Source organism: Diadema antillarum, unplaced genomic scaffold, assembly GCF_040938485.1.
Source record: "Diadema antillarum isolate AM-2024a unplaced genomic scaffold, OU_Dant_1.0 seq00000563_RagTag, whole genome shotgun sequence".
Taxonomy (NCBI): Eukaryota; Metazoa; Echinodermata; class Echinoidea; order Diadematoida; family Diadematidae; genus Diadema; species Diadema antillarum.
In genome coordinates, this window is record NW_027271502.1 from 2,551,185 (window position 1) to 2,571,265 (window position 20,081).

A 20,081-nucleotide genomic window follows, 5' to 3' on the forward strand; every position below is an offset into this window, starting at 1 on the left:
TGTCACTATTTAATGGAACACAAGTCAGAAAGACTTCAGAATAATGCGTTGACGGGAAAGTTCGCGAATGTTTATGCTTGTTAGAACTAGGTTATTTCAGAATACCTCCTCCACCTGACTTTCCAAGGCAAAGTACCCCATGAGGATTACTTGCTTCACCAAGAAGAAAAAGAAAGCCAAGACCGATTTTTTTTTTTTTCAGTTAACCCGGAGCTTGTTGGCACAGATACTCAATTTTGGGTGCATGATGAAAACACAATAGGTGAGCCTTGGGAGCAATGATGACTTTCGTGTACGTTATACCAATTTCAGACTGATATGTTGAGATTTACAGCACCAATGAAGTACATGATACCTGAATATACCAACGCTTCAATACGAGTTTGGTTTGGATTACTTTATTTTCTTTCTTTTTTCTAAATTCAGGCTTTATGAGATAGGCCTGTTGATGGTATCTTGCTGAATGAGTTTGTGTTTGCGTGTTGGAATGACAAAGTCTAAGATTACCCCTCCCCCCACCAGACTCTCCTCGATGAAGAGCTTTTTAACGGTGATCTGTTCCAACAAAATTTTGTCCGGTGTTTTGCCATTTTTTGTTTTGGTGTCATGTGAGCCTTCTTGCAATAAGTGAAACGAAAAATGTGCGCCACGTAACGTGTGTGTATTGTTCCTGTGGTTCACTTTGGACATTCCTTATCGGCTACGGCCTAGTTTTTTTTGTGGGTTTTTTTTTTTTTTGTTGTTGTTCCGCAGACTTTAAAGGTTTTGTTTACTATTGGAAGCAGTGATATAAAACATGTTCGAGTTATCACCTTTGATGCATATATGTAGGTCAGTTGTATCACAAAACATCCTATCATCTAGAAATATCGCAATAAAGCCTAAAAATATAAGGAGATATCACTGTATCTCTCAATAAACCAAAACTGCAGACGGTTTATTCTTGAAACAATTTTTAAAACCTGTTGTTCACTAAAGTATATTCAACAATACTTAACATTGATTATAGTGATGAAAATTTTTACATTTGTTGTTTCTTTCCCGAACTTCCATTTTAAAGTATTTTGAAGCACTAAAGCTTGGTTCTTGTTTCATCTGCAAATGGTAAATAATACCTTTAAGTATAAAAGGGTCTTGCCAATTCTGGTACGTGTTCAACCTGACCGATATCTGCTAGTGTCCATATCGCCGCAAAATAGAACCTCCAAAAATGTCCGTTGATCATGTGTACATCAGTGTCTTCACTCATGCATAAAAGTAAAACAATGTCCGCACCTTCCTGATTGTTGGGTAAAAGTCTCACATGGCATTATCTTTGAAGAATCAAGAGCAGGGGCGGATCCAGGAATTCCGTAAAGGGGAGGCGCCAAAACAAAATTTAAAGGTGGTGCACGCCCGCCTCTTTTTTTTTATTTCTTGTTTTAATAAAAACAATAGATAAAGAGAGGGCGCCCGGTGCGCCCCCCCCCCCTGGATCCGCCACTGAAGAACCATCACATTCATTTTAATTTTCTCAATGATTCATACTCTAATAAAAAACAAAAAACATCAGGCTACATTTCAGCAGGGAAGTGCTACACTAGAGAAGGAGTGAAATCTCTTCGCAATTAATTTTGTGCAAATTTATGAGTAGGTTCTACAGCATGAAAATTGATCGCTTAGCATTTCACTGGCTTTCAGATTGTTGTATTGAGTTTGGATATGGAGATCAAAGAAGGGGTTCATGATTTTAACAATAAAAGCGGTTTTTCAAAGGAAATTTTGAAATAATGAATATATGGAACTTAGTGGCAATCTCGAATAACTACTGAAGTTTTTTTTTTTTCAAATCTCCTTGTTATTATCAAATACCCCGGACTGAAAAAGGAGTGTTAATATCTCATAAAAAATAACATATGACAATCTTGCGCGCATTTGTTCATAATATTGCTTTGCTATATAGGTTTAGCACTCTAATGTGAAATCTTTCGAATTAGAGAATTGGTTAATGCATGTTTCTGCGTGTTTGGGAGCATTTTTATAATTAAAAAGGTACAATATTTGCAAATTTTCTTTGAATGTCCTATATTCTTTGAGAATAAAATGATTGCTGCCCAAAATATTGAAGGGGATAGCTAATTGCTGCTGGCTAGGCATTTTTTATTTTGTTCTTTTTTGTCATCCGTCCAGTGAAGATCTAGTAAAAATGTATATAAGTCAAGGTATATAATGTGGAGAATTAGAAATCTGAAGGTCTTTAATTTCCTTGGATCATATCGAAGAATACAATGAAGATGCTGGTACATGCAGTCTTGATATTTGTCGTGTATCTTGCGTATTATGTGTATTGCATGTGGAAAATTTCGCTCGTGTGACATGGTTTATGTCGTTTCCAAGTAGTATATAAGTGTAAAGCCCATGGATGTCTGACATTCTTAGTACAAAAGGTACAGCAATGAACACAATGATATAATTACAAGAAGATTAAACCATATGTGTGTAGTATATCTAAACGGGTCTTGGCAAGATCATGCCCGTAGAGGCAAAAAAGAAAAAAAAAAGAAAGAAGTCAACATCAAAACATTAAGTTTTCATTTCATTTTGTACAAATTTTTTTCTGTTACATTGGGAACCAAGTTGGAAGAATTTGGATGGCAAAAGCAAAAAAAAAAAAAGAAGAAGAAAAAACAAGATGTAGTTAATTGCGAAGCACCTTTTTCCCCTGAAATTCACTATTTTATATAAATGCATGTGTATATCACTGAATTTACTAGTGCTTGGTGAAATAATGAAGAAATAAAAATGCATGTAATTAATCTATGTCGTTCAATGCAGTTATTTACGGAGGAAGAACACTTGCAGTGTTCATGATGTTTACAATACTGTGGATGTTATACATGTGTATGTTATACGCGTATGTATGCATATGATATCTAAAATGATATATACGTATGAATACATAAAATATATAAAAATACATATAATACACGTGTATATATATACATATATTATATATAAATATATATATATATATATATATATATATATATATATATATATATAATACATATATATTATATGTATTTATTCATAAAGTCCTACATGTATATTTACAAACATAATGACAAAAAACGAAAATGAAAATAAATCATTCCAAAGAAGAAAACTTCAATAGTGCCCTCGATACGAATGAATACTTTATATACTAAATATTCCAAAGGTTTCCTTACTAAAGTATTGCAGGCATTGCCAGCAGGTTTGGGTTTCGTGTGGTTTATAAGCTTTGGGAAAACGTAGACACTTTTTCGATCAACAGCGGAGTCTCACGTTTGGCGTAGTACGCCCTCTCTTGGGGTGTCTCAGGCCGTAGACAGTTGCACAGCGTTTTATTTTCAATAATGGCGATTCACAGTATCTTGGTCATGTTCTGCCTGAAAAATTCAATCACCCATTCATGCAATCTATTTCTTTCGTCTTTTTGTTGCAAGGGGAACTAATTTTTTTCGAGCTCATCCTGATTGCCCTCAACTGCGGTTTCCACGTCGACTTTATTAGGGAGTTTAGATTTGCGACGCGAACGTTTCAGACGACTATTGCGCTGGGCATTCTCCTCTCTCCCTGCGTCGATAGGCCATCGATCGCCATTTAGTGAGCTTTAGATTTTGCGACGCGAACGTTCAGAGGAAAAAAATACGTTCTACACATGTGCACAATATTGCTTAGCAAAATCAATCTATCAATAGCTTGCGTCCTTTGAATTTTCACTACTCGTTTTGGGTCATTTTTGATTCCGCTCACTTAATGACGCAAAGAGCTTTTCGATGCACTCATACATTGTTGATCATTTAACTGTAAAGAGTATGTCACCGCGTATAAGCCCAAAGCTACTTTGCAACACGATGCGGCGGGGGGGGGGGGGGGGGGGGGGAGGGGGAGAACGGCCAATGCAACCGTCGCGTCGTCTTAAACGTCCGCGTCACAAACCTAAAGCTCCCTGTTGCTGTTTGCGATTCAAATTCGCCACTACATCGGCATCTTTGGCCACGTTTCGCGGTCGGTGTGTGCATGCTGTCCGCTGCGGTCCCGATTTGGATTACATAACATTTGCAAATCGTGTCACTCAACTAATTCAAGACCAAATTCACACTTCGTTTGAGTTGACTTCAATAGATTGAGCAAAATTAGAAAAAAAAAAGTTAGATGTTCCATCACAGTCAGACCTAACAAAAAGAGAACTGAAATTTTGAGGTTTCACATGCCTATTTCACGAAGCTGTCCCGTAGGGAGCACACTCACGGGAAAACTGTGCAGAAGAATTAATAACGTCAGCACCTCACCGCCATTAGCTTGTACACAAAAGTATAACAAACATTTACAACATACTTTGGGTTAATGATTCAACGACTACCACTTCTTTCCCCTAAAATTCATCATTACCAGGCTATTGCAGTCTTGTAATAACGTGGCAATAGCGATATTTTGGAGGTGTTTTTGTTTTTTAATTGCATTTGCGCACTAGAAAGATCCGACATCACATTGACTTCGCACTCAAAGGCCATAGTGTATAAGACCTGGAAGGAGTTTCATAAAGCTGTTCATAAAGTTACGAACGACTTACGAGCGACTGGTAATCAGTTCTTGTGCTGAATTATGGAAATTCTGATAAGTATAGCATATCAGAACTGATCACCAGTTGCTAGTAAGTTGTTCGTAACTTTACGAACAGCTTTATGAAACAGGGCCCTGGTGAGGCGGTCTGTATAGTACACACACACACACACACACGCACACGCACACACACACACACATACACACACACTCACACACACACACACACACACACACACACACACACACACACACACACACACACACACACACACACACACACACATCAGATAACCAGTGAAGGATGCCAACCACCTGTGGTTTGCCTCGGGGGGACGGAATTGCAATAGTGAATAAACGTAATAAACGTAAATCACAACGGTATATCGTGCCAAACCCATAAATGATTGAATGCATACAGTGCATAACAACATGAATGATTACTCCAAAATTGGTGAGTATTTTTAAGTATTGCCGAAAATTAAGTCGTAGTTGAGCGAGCAGAAAGAACGCTTTGAACTGCAGCTCAGTTGGATTTGGAGTTCGTCAAGTCTGGAGTGTATAAACGCGGAAAAAGTCACAATGAAAAAAAAGTTAATTAGTCCGAGCTTTGATCAAACTGACTTTCATAGAAACAGTGAAATAAAGAAAACAGAACATTTAAATTGATTAACCTCTGACAAAAAAAAAATAGGGGAAAGTTTCAAGTTTAGCATTCTTTGAACACAACGGTGAGATCTTTCACGAGCACATATTGCAAGGAAAGCAATAATACAGTCGCTTCTCAATACTCCCACCGGCACCTATGATCGGCCATGAACTTGTAAACGTGAAGATACACAATACTATTGTCAATTATTCAGCGATTGAAACCACTTCCCTATAAAACAGTCATATTTTTTTTTTGATAACTGCAGATCAATTTGATGTGAAGGACACATATTCTCTTTCCTGAATTTCGATCAAAAGGTAGAAATTTGTGAAGATTGGTCTGAAATCAAATGGCAGATTTCTGAGAATGTGATGTTATCACCTTATCCAATATGAAAATCTGACAGTCACTGATATTAACGATTTTTATGTAGCACTTGTGAAACCTTTCATACCTCTCTTTTAACTTGTTCACTCTGATTTACTTGACACTGTTTTTGTTTGTGTGTATCATTTACTTTATTAATCAATGCTAATTTGAACTGGAATGTCTCATCTTAAAGATGAGGTGCAATCATTTTATAGTCGAAACTATTTACATTGTTAAGGTCAAGATAACATTGCATGGGCGTGCTTGCTTTTCACGGTTTGCACTCCCTTTGGAACTTCGATTTTACAGCGAGACCTCAATGGGGACTTTGTTAGAAGGCGCTCACTCCCCAGGGGGTGATGACAAAGTCAATTCAGATCGATGACAGGCGGATAATAGATTGAGAACTTTTTGTTAAGTCTGGAGGGTAGATCTGAGTTGCACCATTCGCGCCGATTTTGTCCCAGGATGGCACAAAGCTTAATGCTAGATAACGTCTAGATAAGAGTGCAATATTATAACGATTTCAAAAGAAAAACAAGCATTATGTTGTTTGGGGAGGGGGGAGGGTAGTGGGACATAGCACATTGTCTTGCAGAAAATGCTGAAAACTGATACATCAAGTCCAATCAAATCGAATTGAGTCAAATCATTTTTTTTTTGAATAAGAGACAAACTCTATTATTTTGCATCTTTACAGACTTACAGTCATGAGTTCTTCAAGAATTGTTATCTGCCCAATTTCTGAGTTAACAACGACATTGATTAAATAACTGAAACCGAAAACAGTATGAATTGATATCTATGGGACAACATTTACTTCAATGCTGCGGTGTTTTGTTTGTTTGTTTGTTTTTTAAATCTAAGGAATACATGAACCTGACAGGCAAACGAAAGCCACCGATTACAACATGAGTCATCATACAGTCTCGCTTTACTCTACCAAAGTCTATACTGGATGCATGTTTCTGTCACATTGGATTAGAAAGCATGGGAAGGACTTCCTTCACAGTAAGACTATTTTTACCGAGAGTGTGTCCCTGTCCTCGGGAGAGTAATTGCTCCTAGGAACACACAACGGCCCCGTTTCATAACACTTGGTATCAGTGACAAGTTGTCATAGTTGTTATAAGTTACTGAAATCCTTGCATCTGATTGGCTAAGAGCAAATTTGTCACAAAAATGAGGCAGTTGTCACTGATAACAAGTCTTATGAAATGGGACCCAGATCATCAAAAGAAAGCTACAAGTACATACGTTCAGTTTTGCGTAAGGAAATAGAGTATAACACATGTGATTAATAAAGTTTAAAGTGATTACTCTATGATCGACAGAAGGAACAGATGTCAAAATCACACTATTGATGGGCAGTGATACTTGGTGATGTTACTGGTAATTCCAGAATTGCATGAGTTTTGAAATTAATGCAGATCATCTTGATAAAACCATAGGTGTATCAGAATATTTGAAGAATTATTTTGTTGAATCTGTTGAAGGATTATAGCGAAATCGAGGCGTCATTAATTTTTGATGGTCTTCTTGATGGGTGCACGCCATGAGTTCGACACCAACGAAACATACAGGCCACGAGTCATACAGGCCACGAGTCATACAGCCTACCATATGAGTTCGACACTAAGCAAACAAGGCCCACGAGACAGACACATTGTCCCGAATTCACGAAGGTGGTACAAATGAAACCATGGTTTAAACCATGGACAAAAACAATGGAGCGCCAAGTGTCGCATGGAATATTTCTCTACGAAATCAGTCATTTCGTCGATGAAATGATTATTTTGTTACGAAATGACAACATTTTGTAACTAAATAAACATTTCGTCCACGAAATGATAATTTCGTTAACGAAACGGTCATTTTGTCGACGAAATGACCAATTTCGTAACGAAATATTCCGTGCGACACTTGGCGTTCCATGGTTTTTGTCCATGATTTAAACCATGGTTTCATTTGTACCACCTTCGTGAATTCGGGCCATTAAGCCTTGTGCTGCAATGTCGCACTCATGGGCTGTTTTTTACCTAGCGTAGAACTCATGGGTCGTATTTGCCAAGTGTCGAACTCATGGGCTGTATGACTCGTTGGCTGTAAGACTTATGGACCTTTTTTCTATATGTCGAACTTGTGGGTCCGTATGACTCGTGGGTGTCGGTCTCGTGGGATGACCCCTTCTTGATGAGGCTGGTACCAGGAATCAAAGGCCAATATCGATGCTCTCAGGAACTTCAAATATATTGCTCAATGCACTCCACTCAAAGTTTACTTTTCTAAAATTAGAATGACCAAGTACGGCTAGCTATTCAAGTTCGTTTGTATGACTGGCGATTGGTCCAAAACGTGAAGGAAAGTAGATCTTTAAAAAAGATAATCATTGCAAGGTTAGTCGGTAATGGCTTTAAAAAAGATCAGCATTTATAGTTTTACAATATCTGAACAAAGACGCCAGACGAAGAACATCCATTAGAAACTCAGTGTGTGGACCGCGGAGAAAGAGCACGCATGCAGTGCTGGGTATTGGATTGTGCTTTGTTGCGCCTACTCGTGCGGATGAAAGGAGAGACAAATATTGAAACAGTATATTTGACAGAATTTACTCTGGTAGCAGGCGACATGAGTGAACATGAAAGCAAAGACTAAGACGAATAACAACCGCGGCAAAGAGTTATGTGACTTTTTCTCACATTACCAAATTTCAGACTTTTTCCTTAAAGTGTGAGCACAAAGTTATTCTATCGCAGACATTTCATAAAGATCATTCCGTGTAAGAAGTCATCTTTTAATTAGATGAAAATTTCCGTTATTTAAGTCAACAAATGATAACATTATTGATTATTTTCCTACCTCGCCATGTCAAAACAGAGAATGGGCTCATATTCTATGCACGTGTTATACACCTGTATATTAGAATTGCACTATTTCTCGTCACGAAGAATTTTGCAGTTGTATTTTTTTAAACCTTTGAATAGAGAGAGAGAAAAAAAAAAAAGAAGAAGGAGGCAACATGAATTATCGTTGCCAGGTTGATTCTGAATGGAACAATGACCTAGTATGATTCCGAGTATGAAATGTATTCCTCAATTGAATACTGATCATTGAAATTTGTGTGCATGGGTTTTTCCCATGTCTACCCATGGTGGGCCTTTTGTGTGTGTCCTATTGTTAGGCCAGCACAACATTATTTTTTGGCTTTCAAACAGTCGCCCATCTTGCGCCAACGGCAGTGTCCAAAGTAGTTATACTTGTAAGTACTGTAGTCGTCAGGGTAACGCACGCTTATTCCCGAAAAGATGAATTATTCATTTAATCATTTGATGCAAGGGAAGCATGGAAACTTCCTCTTATCTTTGGGTCTCCGTCAATTTCCGTTTTGAACTGCAAAAGAATTACGATAGATTGGTTGAATATGTGTTACTGAATTTTTAATCGAGTAGTCTCACAGAGAAATCAATCCACAGAAACGCCAAAAACATGCATGATTAGCAAAAGATTGCAAAGTAAAAATAATGAGGAGACTTATGCACTCTTTTCTCAGGTAAAAATGCAACAATTCGTGTTTACTCGGTGGAAGAAGAATGAAATGATTACAGGGAGATTGATGTATAGGCATACCTATTTATGCACACAAATTTGGTGGAGCATGACAGTCACTTACATCTTCTCCTAAAAGTTGCTTAATCTGTCAAGGATTTTAATGTTTGCTGATCTCTTTTCATCACTGCTTTTGAGGCAGAATCATTACCGTATCGAATGTTTGTTTAGTGAGATCAACGAACTTTTCCCTTTCTTACAGCTTCGAACTCCTCCAATATTGTTGATTCAGATGAAGTCGTAGTTCACATATAAAACACACACACACACAAAAAAAACAAGAATATGAGGAAGACAAATACTAGTCAGTCACATGCTTCGACAGTCGCTCACGCGCGTGCGTAAATCAGTTGAACAGACTTTACTTTAATATTCATAGAGTGCGCAGTCGCAGAAACAATCTTTTTTACAGGAAATCTCGTCATACGCTTGTTGTATACTGAAGATCAACGAACTTTTCCCCTTTGAGACAGCAGTCAAACTCCTAGCAACAGGGTTACGCCGACCAATCAGGGGAAAAGAGAGAAGCCTAAGTTTCATCTACGGGAGGGGTGTTTATTCGCCCCACGCAACAAGAGGAATCGGTTTCCAGAAATGCCCACAAGAGTTGCATGCAAAAGCCCAACTCTGAAATGAGAAATTCTAGATCGTCACGTAATATACAAAGGCTATAGTTTCTGGTCGATGGCCAGCATTTCTACCGAATTACAGCTACTTGTGGCAAACTTTGGAAACGAGGTAACTATGTATAACAGAAAATAATGAGCAAGCACTCACCAATATATAGATACGGAACGTAAAAACTTCACCAATCTATGCAAGTCAAGTGGATTTTTATTTCCAATATTGCTAGTACATTGTGAAATGTAATCATCACTCTTTACTTACATCTGGCCGGTGGTATCATTCCAGATTCGAAACCTAGAGTGGCAAGATGCCGGGCTCCGCCACCAACAGGCCTGACGGAGCAGCAACTTCTCCACGGACAGGATGGGGTAATGAAGATGGTACTGAGCGGGAAAGAAAGGCGGAGACGACACACAGAGAGGGATATGCCATTGATTCTTAGTGAGTTTCCATCCTAACTGTTTTCAACTATATAAAGTGTGGTCTTTTTTTTCTTGACAGTTTATTAATCAGTATATTTTTCTATTCCTTTCAAATTATTGATTGCTTGACGGGTATGCAGCTATCGATGCAGTAATTGATTTCGCTCTTCTAAGCTTTGATTGAAATGTTTCCTTGTCACATATGGCCAGGGGAATAGATAAAAGCAAGAAAATATACACCAGTGAAAGCACAAAGATAATATAAAACAATTTTTATTGTATGATTCACCTCGTCTCTATGTTCACTATATTTCCCTTTGAATCAATCTTTTTTTTTCGCTTTTGGTGACTTCTGAAATGTTCTTAACATAATACGTTAGCATAACTGTTGACAATGACATTCTCTACAGTAACTCAGGCTTTGTTCAGAGAAAGTAATTGGCTAACTTGAATATGAAGTGATTGCGATGTATAGTTTAAACTTTTTTTACTTTTATCGTTTCCCTCCAGTTACGCAAAATTTGTGCTCAGGTTTCCATCGCTCGTGCTCGCCATCGTTTTTCTCTTGGTCGTTGCGTCCGGCTTGGTTGGGATCTTCACTAATCCCCTACCATCATTTTCCGATCCTTCTAAGGTTAGTTAGAATCAAATGAATTAATTCTTGAATGCCATGAAGCTTTTTCCTTTTCCCTTTTTTTGGGGGGCATTCTTTTGCTTTATTTGGAAAGAAACAATATTCACGAATGATGAGCTCGTCATTACTGAAATTATTCGCGCTTATTTTTTTGTAATACTGCAAATAAAGTATGATGGAGACGGTCAAATTTACACCAAGAACTTTCATTCAAAATCATCAGCAAGTAATAGTTAAACCAACACTCAAACCAAGAATATCGGAGTCTACATAGCTCCAACTTCTGCGGGAACAATGTAACCACAGACTTTTTGTATGTAAGGGAACTTTACCCCGATAACTATAATATTCACGTGAATCAAGTGAGAATGGAAATGTCACAAGAACACATTTGTGAAGTTTTAGGAAAATCAGACAGTCCGTTCAAAAACGGTCATATTTTTTCAATATTTGATTAAATCCATGTGCCATCAATGCTGTCGATCAAAAGCTAATTTCATTGTCAATATCGTCTATTCTTTCAGATACAATTAAAACTATCATTGTAATGCAAAATATATAAACATACTTTTGAAAGTGGAAGAGAATATTTTCAAGTGCGCTACTTGCGTGAAACTATTTTTAAAATAGAAATCATTGTGTGATAGATTGTGTGATTGTGTAGAAGAGAGGCCCTGCTAGGTGACAAGCTTTTCATTTTTTTTTTTTTTGGACCTCTCAATAAATTGGATTTACAATAGAAAAAAAAAGGTAAAATAGTGGAAGAACATACGCACAAACATACACACACAAGAACACAGACGACTGCGGAAACCAAGACGTAGACAGGACATATCAGCAAAAGACATCGGGAAGGGGCAGCTAGAGAAAGACTGAAGGCCTTTTTGAGAGAAAGCAGAGGTCCACAGCAAACGAAGAGCAATCACCGGATACATTCATCTAGTACGGGCACAGTAATTGACATCAAGAGCTAGATTATACAAATAAGGTGATAAAAAAGTATAACTCAAATATATCTAAGAACCAAACAAAACTTTCTTTAATTTTCATTTAGAAACAGCAAGACTTGGTCTTGTTGGTGCATATTTTTGTTTAGACTGATTCTCCCAAAACTGATTCTCCCAAAACTGGTCTTGTAAAAACAAGTATTCTAATCGAGAGTAGTGATTAAATGAAAGGTAAATTGAATTCTTAGATAGTCTAGTAAGGTATTCATGACCACTGGCTTTTCTACAAAATACATCATCAAATAATATTCACTCTTGCTAAAATTGAATAGATAATGTCCTGATTTGTAAAACAAATATCTTTTATACCCTTTAGAATTTTGGTATTAAGAAACAATTCATCGGTATCATACTACATGGATGTAAATGACTTACAATAATATTCTCAATGAATTTTTGCAATTGAAAAAAGTTACCAATCAAATATTGATGGGCAAATCCCCGTGCAAATATATCATAATTCAGATATGACGATATAAGAGCAACGCAAGATATGGGACGGAGAAATAATTGAAAATAGGGAATATACCAATATCCCGTGATATAAAAAAAGGTCACGATCATCTTGATTACACGAAATGGGATCGAAACAGAAAAACGTCTATACAAAGAATTTCACAACAATCTGAAAGTTAAATGTTCTCTACTTATTCATGACATACTCATAAAGTAAAGTGTTAGAGTATCAACAGCCCTGCCTTCTGAATGAGATCATGAGATCGTTCATTTTTAGAATTAAAAGGAAAATGACAACTGTGCATCCCAAACCAAAGGCGACTGTAAGATAAGAATTAAGTTATCCATGATTTGTTATAATTTATATGAAAGACAGCAAGAGTATCGCAATGTTATTAATCGCTAGATGCAATGATGAACGTACCCTTCTCACATTTTTGCTGCATAAGCTGAAGTATCATGTGCCTACATAATTACTTAATTAATTACTTAACTTTTCCCTTTAATGTTTTCACGTAAGGACAGGAATCGCGGTTTTCTTTTTTCTTGCTCTTCATGTACTTACAATGTTGCAGGATGAAATAATAGTGAATGAAAATAAACATTCAATCGATATCACCATTGTATATTTCCGTATTTTCATGACAAAAATTGATTTGCTTCATAAATTGGTATCTTGAAGCATTTGACAAACTGTGCTGAGATATCGTTTCAGTGCAGTAAAATTGAAGTAGCTACCATTACTATAATCATCATGAGAATGATCTCCATCAATCATTCGAGTATGGATGGTAGGAATCGTAAATGCATCATGTCCAATGTAGTGATTATAGAGAAAGATGCCTACAATTGTGACTTAAATACAGTTAAAAACTTTCAATTTTTGAGGGGTCATAGCATAATCATTTGAAGTCGGGTAACATACTGCTAATGAAAGGATTACCACTATTTCATTTTTCCTTTGTTGTTATCAATTCTTCCGATTCATTTTTATGGTGGCCCGACAATGACATTTGCCAGAAAAATAAAGACAAAGATTGTTTTAAATTTTTCACTAAAACATTGAAATGCTTATAAACATGACAATTATGTGAGAATTTGCAGATATGATTACGGGCTTCACGTAACGCGCATTTTCATTTAAGAGTTAAATTCGTTTAACAAATTCAACACAAAATCAAGGCAGAGCCATGATTTTCCATGACACCACATAACACCACATATTCATGACATTATTTAGTTATTATTCGCTTTTCTGGATAAGAAAATTGCATAAAAACGATATAGACAATCATTTGTTTTCGGTGGCCAGGTTGGGTCACCAAAACTTCCAATTTTTTATTTATTTGTGGCCCGACATCTGTTAGCCCTGGGCTGATATCGAGACTTGGCCTTATTCAGTTGTTGGCTAAAAGAATAAGATTTTTAATGTTAGGATACAACAATAAAAGAGGAATATTTTATGTTTCATTGTCAAGGTAAATTGTGTTTTCAATGTTGAATCGCACATCAATTTTAAGATGTAATTTGGCATTATTCATAACAGGTTTACTTCATAAAATCATCTGCCCCAACAGCTTAAATCGTTTTTATATATATATATTTTTTGAGTGTTTTTTTAATATCATTTAATTTCTTTTGTCCTTTTCTGACACCCACATCCCTAAAATAGAGACAAGATATTATCTGATTATCATCATCTGGCAATACTGGTATCAAGTAATAAAAATAAAGACATCTACTACTACTATGCTACCACTATTACCATACTACCAATACTACCAGAGCACCACCTCTAAAAGCGCAGGTTGTCTGCGTAATTGGAGCGTCCTCGGCATCACTAGAATAGTGACAAAATATCTTTTTTTTTTCTTATGAGAAAGCTTTCAAGTAAATCGTTTCTTTTATCAGTTCTAGTGAAAAAACACCATCTGGCAGCAGATGGTATAAAGTATTAAAAATAGAAATATAAACTAATACTACCACTTCACTGAAGAGCACCACCCCTAAGTACAGGCTCTCTGCGTGAATGGAGCACGCTCCGCGTGTCCCTGAAAAAGGCAAAGCTGTTGTGAATAGACATGAGTCTTTATGGTTTTAGATAGTACCATGGCAATAATCACTGAATGTAGATTTTTCCAATTTGTAAACCATGACGAGAAAATACAATATATATATGAGCACTGTCAGCCATATTGCAGTTCACACTATACTTACATATATATATATATATATATATATATATGTATATATATATATATATATATATATAATATATGTATATATATATATATATATATATATATATATATATATAATATGCGTATACATATATATATATATATATATATATATATAATAATAATAATACCAACGGAGCAAAATGTGTAGTGGAGACTATGTCTAGCTACAAGAACGTCATCATATTTTGCGTGATGATTATTCCTCACAAAAAAAAAAAAAAAACAACCCCAGGGTTTTCAGGCCCGAGGAACAGATGTCAGCGGGCGACTGTTGGCGTACGAGCGCTTCGTCCAGGAAACCGACAAGTATTTCCCTTACCCATCGACAGTCGGCAATACCAACCGTACCATGGGGCTAGACGACGAAACGTTATTCCTTGGAGGGGGGACTGTGGACAATTCGAAAGTCACAACGCAAACTGAATGCAGAGCCTCAGGTGTATATCCAATTCTTCCTTTGATACTTTTGAAACAGAACATTTTGATAAGGATATGTATGCAGATGTAGAGAAAGATTGTACATTTATGTATACATATGTAATGAGTTTCTTGAATGGAAAGAAGTAAAGCTACACACTCTCAATATTTTTCAAACTGGAAATATTCAGAAATATAAAACTTAACATGCTAGTACGCCTGTTTTTGGTTTTATGCTCAGCAGTGCGTAATGCACGAAAACTCTGTAAAAGATTGTCTTGGCTGCTATCAAGTATTTTTGATCTTTACTTGTGGCTGTTCGTTTTGTAATTTCCGATCGACTGCTCGAGTTTACACAATCTTCAATGTTTTTTTCTGTCATGAATATTTCTTGGCTTTCTGTTCTGTTTTATTTTATTTTCTGTACGTCATCCTGTCACATGTTGTAAGAAGGCATGTTGTATTGTTTCCTTTTATTTGTCAATAAATCATTACAAAATAATCTACTCCTATTTGATGGCTCTCCAAGAGAAAGTAGACCAATGAGAAGTCAAGAAGAAATTTTGACCAGGGCATTTTTTATCTTTCTTTTTATGTCGATAGTTACAGATCGGCTCCGCATGGTATACAAGTCAACAAGAAAGCAGGATATGTTTACGAAGGACGCCATGATTGCTGTTTGCCAACACGACAATGACAATTATCGCACACAAGACACTTTCAACGAGACTTGTGACCATCTAGACACAAATGGGGATTGTTGTCCGACCTTGTCATTAGGTCATCTTACAGCTCTCATTGCTGGAAAAGAATCCTGTGTGAATATAGATGATGACGACGTAACGTTGGTTCGACAGCTGCTCGGAGAATGTGTCGAAAATTACACGGCCGGATGTTTTGGGGGCGAACGTGTCTGCACTGATATATCTACGAATTGCTCAACTCACAGTTCTGCTGTTTACATCATACTCCACTATCTCACTCCAGCCGATTTCATAAATTCCGTTGAAGACGGAACCTTTGATCTACAGGTTGCTCTGGCTTTTCCTCCTCTGGGTTACTCAAGCAACAAAACAAAAGTTTTCTTCGACGATCACATAGTCAGATCATCGCTCGGTGGCAGCGATGTTAATGTCGTGGCCGTCGGTGCAGGATTTAAGATGAAAGTCTTTAGTGAGCACATCATCTTCGACACGATATTCATCGCCGTAGGCTTTGCAGTCGTAGTTCTTATCATCTGGTTTTACGTGGGATCTTTTTTCATCACAATCATGACAATCGGCAGCATGATCATGACCTTACTAGTTGCCTATTTCGTCTACCAGAATGTTTTCAGATTAGCCTTCTTTCCCTACATAAACATTCTAGCTGCAGTGCTCATCACCGGCATCGGTGCTGACGATTGTTTTGTTTACGTTGACATCTGGAAGCTTATGAAGAAAGAGTCAGATAAAAGTGGCATGACGAAGGAAACCGTATTTCGCGAGACTCTCCGGCACGCCTCCATCACCATGTTCGTCACCAGCCTCACTACGTCATCGGCTCTCTATGCCGGCATAATCAGTTCTATAAGTGCTATTCGCTGTTTCTCTGTATTCGCAGGAAGCGCCGTTTTGGTAAACTTTGTATTCACACTAACCTGGATGCCCGCAGCTGTGGTATTCCACGACAAATATTTTCTCCGTCAAGCAGGCGACAACGAATCCACTAACACCCGTGGCATGTGCTCCCGTTTTGTAAAACGTCTCCAGGACTCCATCGGAAGAGCCAGTACCACGTTCTTCCACGAGTACTTGCCTGCAGTCATCGGCAAGCTTCGAATACTTTGGATTAGTCTTTTATCGATCCTGGGTGTTGGAGGCATTTGCGCTGTGTTCATTGCGCCTAAACTGCAGTTGCCTTCTCAATCTTATTTCCAGTTCTTTCACAGCGATCATATTTTGGAAATGTACGATCAGGTGTACAGAGAAAACTTCCCCTTCGAAGTCGATTTCACCAACTACATGCCAGCGTTCATCGTGTGGGGTATAGAACCACTGGACAACGGAAACCACTGGGACCCAGATTCAAAGGGAACTACCGTCATGGATCAGACCTTCAATTTTTCTTCGGAAGCACACCAGGAGTGGATGTACAACTTTTGCGCCAACTTTCGTAATTCCACTTTCCACAATAGAGAAGTGAATTCGGCATCTGAATATTGTTTCATGGATTCCTTTCGAGACTTCATGGAAGGCCCTTGTATAAACCCTGTGACCGGAGGTGACCTCTCCCCTTGCTGCGGCCAGACAAACTTTCCATACTCTGCCAGTAATTTCAGGCAATGTGTCATCGTGTATCATGAAGTGCGATGCCAATTATCAACCTGTGATTACACATCTCCAGGACTACGCTTCAATGCAGATGACGACATTGTTGCCATGAGTATTTACCTGCTGACAAATATAGAGGAATCCCAGGACTATGCTGCCATGGATCGCTTTTGGTCGGACGTGAATGCCTGGGTTGACGAGCAAATGGGCACAGCTCCCGAGGGATTGAGAAATGGATGGTTTATCAGTATTGGTGAGACTCAACTATACTTCTTCGATTTACAGCGTGGTCTGGCTCTCGGCACCCCGCTCTCTATAGGCATGTCTCTAGCCATCGCTGCCTGCGTCTTACTGCTGACAATTCGAAACTTCCTGGTCACCATCTACGCCATATACACCATTACTTGCGCAGTCTTTGTCGTCGTCGGTGCGGTAGTCCTTCTCGGTTGGGAGCTGAACATCGTTGAAGCTATTGTTATCTCACTTGGAGTCGGTCTGTCGGTGGACTTCACAATTCATTTCGGCGTCTCTTATCGACAGTCAGAGGAGGAGGGCAGAAAACGGCGGTCAATCGACGCCCTGAAGCAGGTCGGTTCGGCTGTCACCTTAGCGGCGATCACCACTTTTGCAGCCGGAGCATTCATGATGCCTTCCATGGTACTCAGTTACATACAGCTCGGCACTTTTCTCATGCTCGTCATGACTGTTAGCTGGGTTTATGCCACATTCCTCTTCATTTCAATATGTCATACAATCGGTCCAGAGGGAACATGTGCTCAATTTACCAGAGCTTGTTGCCACAAGTTTTCTAATCGGGTGCAGGATGAAAACGCAGCTCAGGATCCTAATGATCATGATGATGGGGAAGATCACAACGATAGAAATGCTGTGTATGTTATACCACTTGAAGACGAGTTTGATTTGAACTCTAGTACCAGAGAATTACATAGACCTTGATGTCACTAATAGAACACATGTCAGAAGGACTTAATGATGTGATAGCCTTATTGCTGGGAAGTACCAGCAATAATGTTGACGAACAAGTGAGTGTTATTCCTGACGACATCAATGGAATACTAATCAGAAGGATTTAGGATATGAAAGCTTTATTTTTAGTATGATTCAGAATGAGTTTGTCAATGTTATTCCTGTTAAAACAAGGTAATCATAAAATACCTCCTCCATCTGTTTTCCATAATAACTATAACGTACTCCTTGCAGGTTACCTGTTTCTCCCGAAAGACAAAAAATAAAAGATGAAAAATAAGAAGATGTCTTGACACTCAAACTTAATTTTCATCCATTCTTTCAGCAGGATGTTTCCTTGTCATCAACAGACAGAAGCGGGTATAAAGTATGCAGCAAACTTTAAGATGATAGGCAGACGGGGAAAAGGCAATTACACCCCCCCCCCCCCCCCCCCGTTCTATTGCACGGAGGGAGGGACTGGACATTTAGAAATTTCACAATATAGCATGACGCTTTGAAACATGTGACGACATACACGAGTGAACCTTTACATCAAAGACCTACGAAGGCAAAAGTTAATTGTTCACTTTGATAACGTCATTTGAAATTACTGTTAACACTTTTTTAATGTGCTGATAACTTACACATGAATACATAAGGTGAAAGCTGAGCCAGATAATGGATAAAAAAAAAGCATAACGAGTTTTCACGAAATTGTGTCAGGGATGGTCTATTTTTTACCCACCTCTCTGGTCTGAGATTCTTGGCAAATAAAGGGATTTTAGAATGACCTTTGACTCGATCTACATGCTTGTGACAGCCTAAGGGATTTCCCTATGCCGTGCAAGGCCTGTTGGGAAGCAGTTTTAAAAGGAGATTTCTGATTTAACCACATTATATACCTCACTAACCAACAATGTATGAAGCAGTGAGGAAATTGGTCGGGCATTGAACATCTGAAGATCTCTGGCAACAGTTGTGCTACCCTGTAGGTGAATCTTGATTATCAGAGATGAGAAGCAATCAGCATGGCTTTAGCAATGCACATTTCGAATATAATAGAAACATAAAGACCCTGCTACACATAAGATGCAAGTGTTTTCGCATGAAGTTAGAAGATTAGAATGGAAAAACACAAATCTACTTAGTGACGTTGCTTCGCAACACGTAAATACCCGCAAGTTATCATCACATTACACCAATTTGCCACAAAACCCATCACACTACGTCCACTCGTTCCTTAAAAGTGCAAATTAATTTTCAGTCCTCATTACTTGCTACATGCATCCTTGTCCCCCTCCCGACAAAGATTGGAATAAGTGTTGATAACAGTAAAAGACAAACCTCCGCAATCATCTGACAAGAGAAATGATTATTCTTTAGATTGTATAAATCTAATGTTAACATATGCTTTTCACTTCCTTTTTCAATTGCAATGACCGTTTCACTGCACTGTTCGTTTGATTTTACTTTGCCTACGGTCCTTGCAGCCAACTTGAAGATGGGATGGGTTTCCACTAATGGCAAATTTATTTTCGACAGGGCGAGATAAAGAGATTCTTCATAAAGACTTCTCAAAAGTTAAGATCAACTTGAATTATGGTATGCTGTGTGAATCTTTTATGGTATTCGAACTTCCTTAATTTTTTTAAAGACTTTTTCATGCAGCCATTAACATACAAAATAAGACTAGTGACAAAGGAATTTGAATGTGAATTTTAATAACAATTCTAGGTGAATTTTGAAACCATCGAACAAAATTGAACAGGGAAGCAGATAG

The 20,081-nt window shown here is 37.9% G+C and overlaps 1 protein-coding gene across 1 annotated transcript; it reads left to right on the forward strand.

The window, feature by feature from the left end:
• Positions 1-10,148: 10,148 nt before the first annotated feature.
• On the forward strand, positions 10,149-18,289 carry LOC139735110 (protein dispatched homolog 1-like). Its single transcript, XM_071645881.1, has 3 exons — positions 10,149-10,282; positions 10,774-10,897; positions 16,052-18,289. Exons 1-3 carry the CDS (start codon positions 10,149-10,151, stop codon positions 18,287-18,289), a joined length of 2,496 nt encoding a protein of 831 aa, XP_071501982.1.
• Positions 18,290-20,081: the final 1,792 nt, after the last annotated feature.

Bases quoted from the DNA above. Each gene is read 5' to 3' on its own strand.
- LOC139735110 (XM_071645881.1), top strand. From the start codon at position 10,149: ATGCCGGGCTCCGCCACCAACAGGCCTGACGGAGCAGCAACTTCTCCA. The intron at 10,283-10,773 runs GTGAGTTTCCAT...GTTTCCCTCCAG, and splicing joins GGATATGCCATTGATTCTTA to TTACGCAAAATTTGTGCTCA. The intron at 10,898-16,051 runs GTTAGTTAGAAT...TTTGATCTACAG, and splicing joins CATTTTCCGATCCTTCTAAG to GTTGCTCTGGCTTTTCCTCC.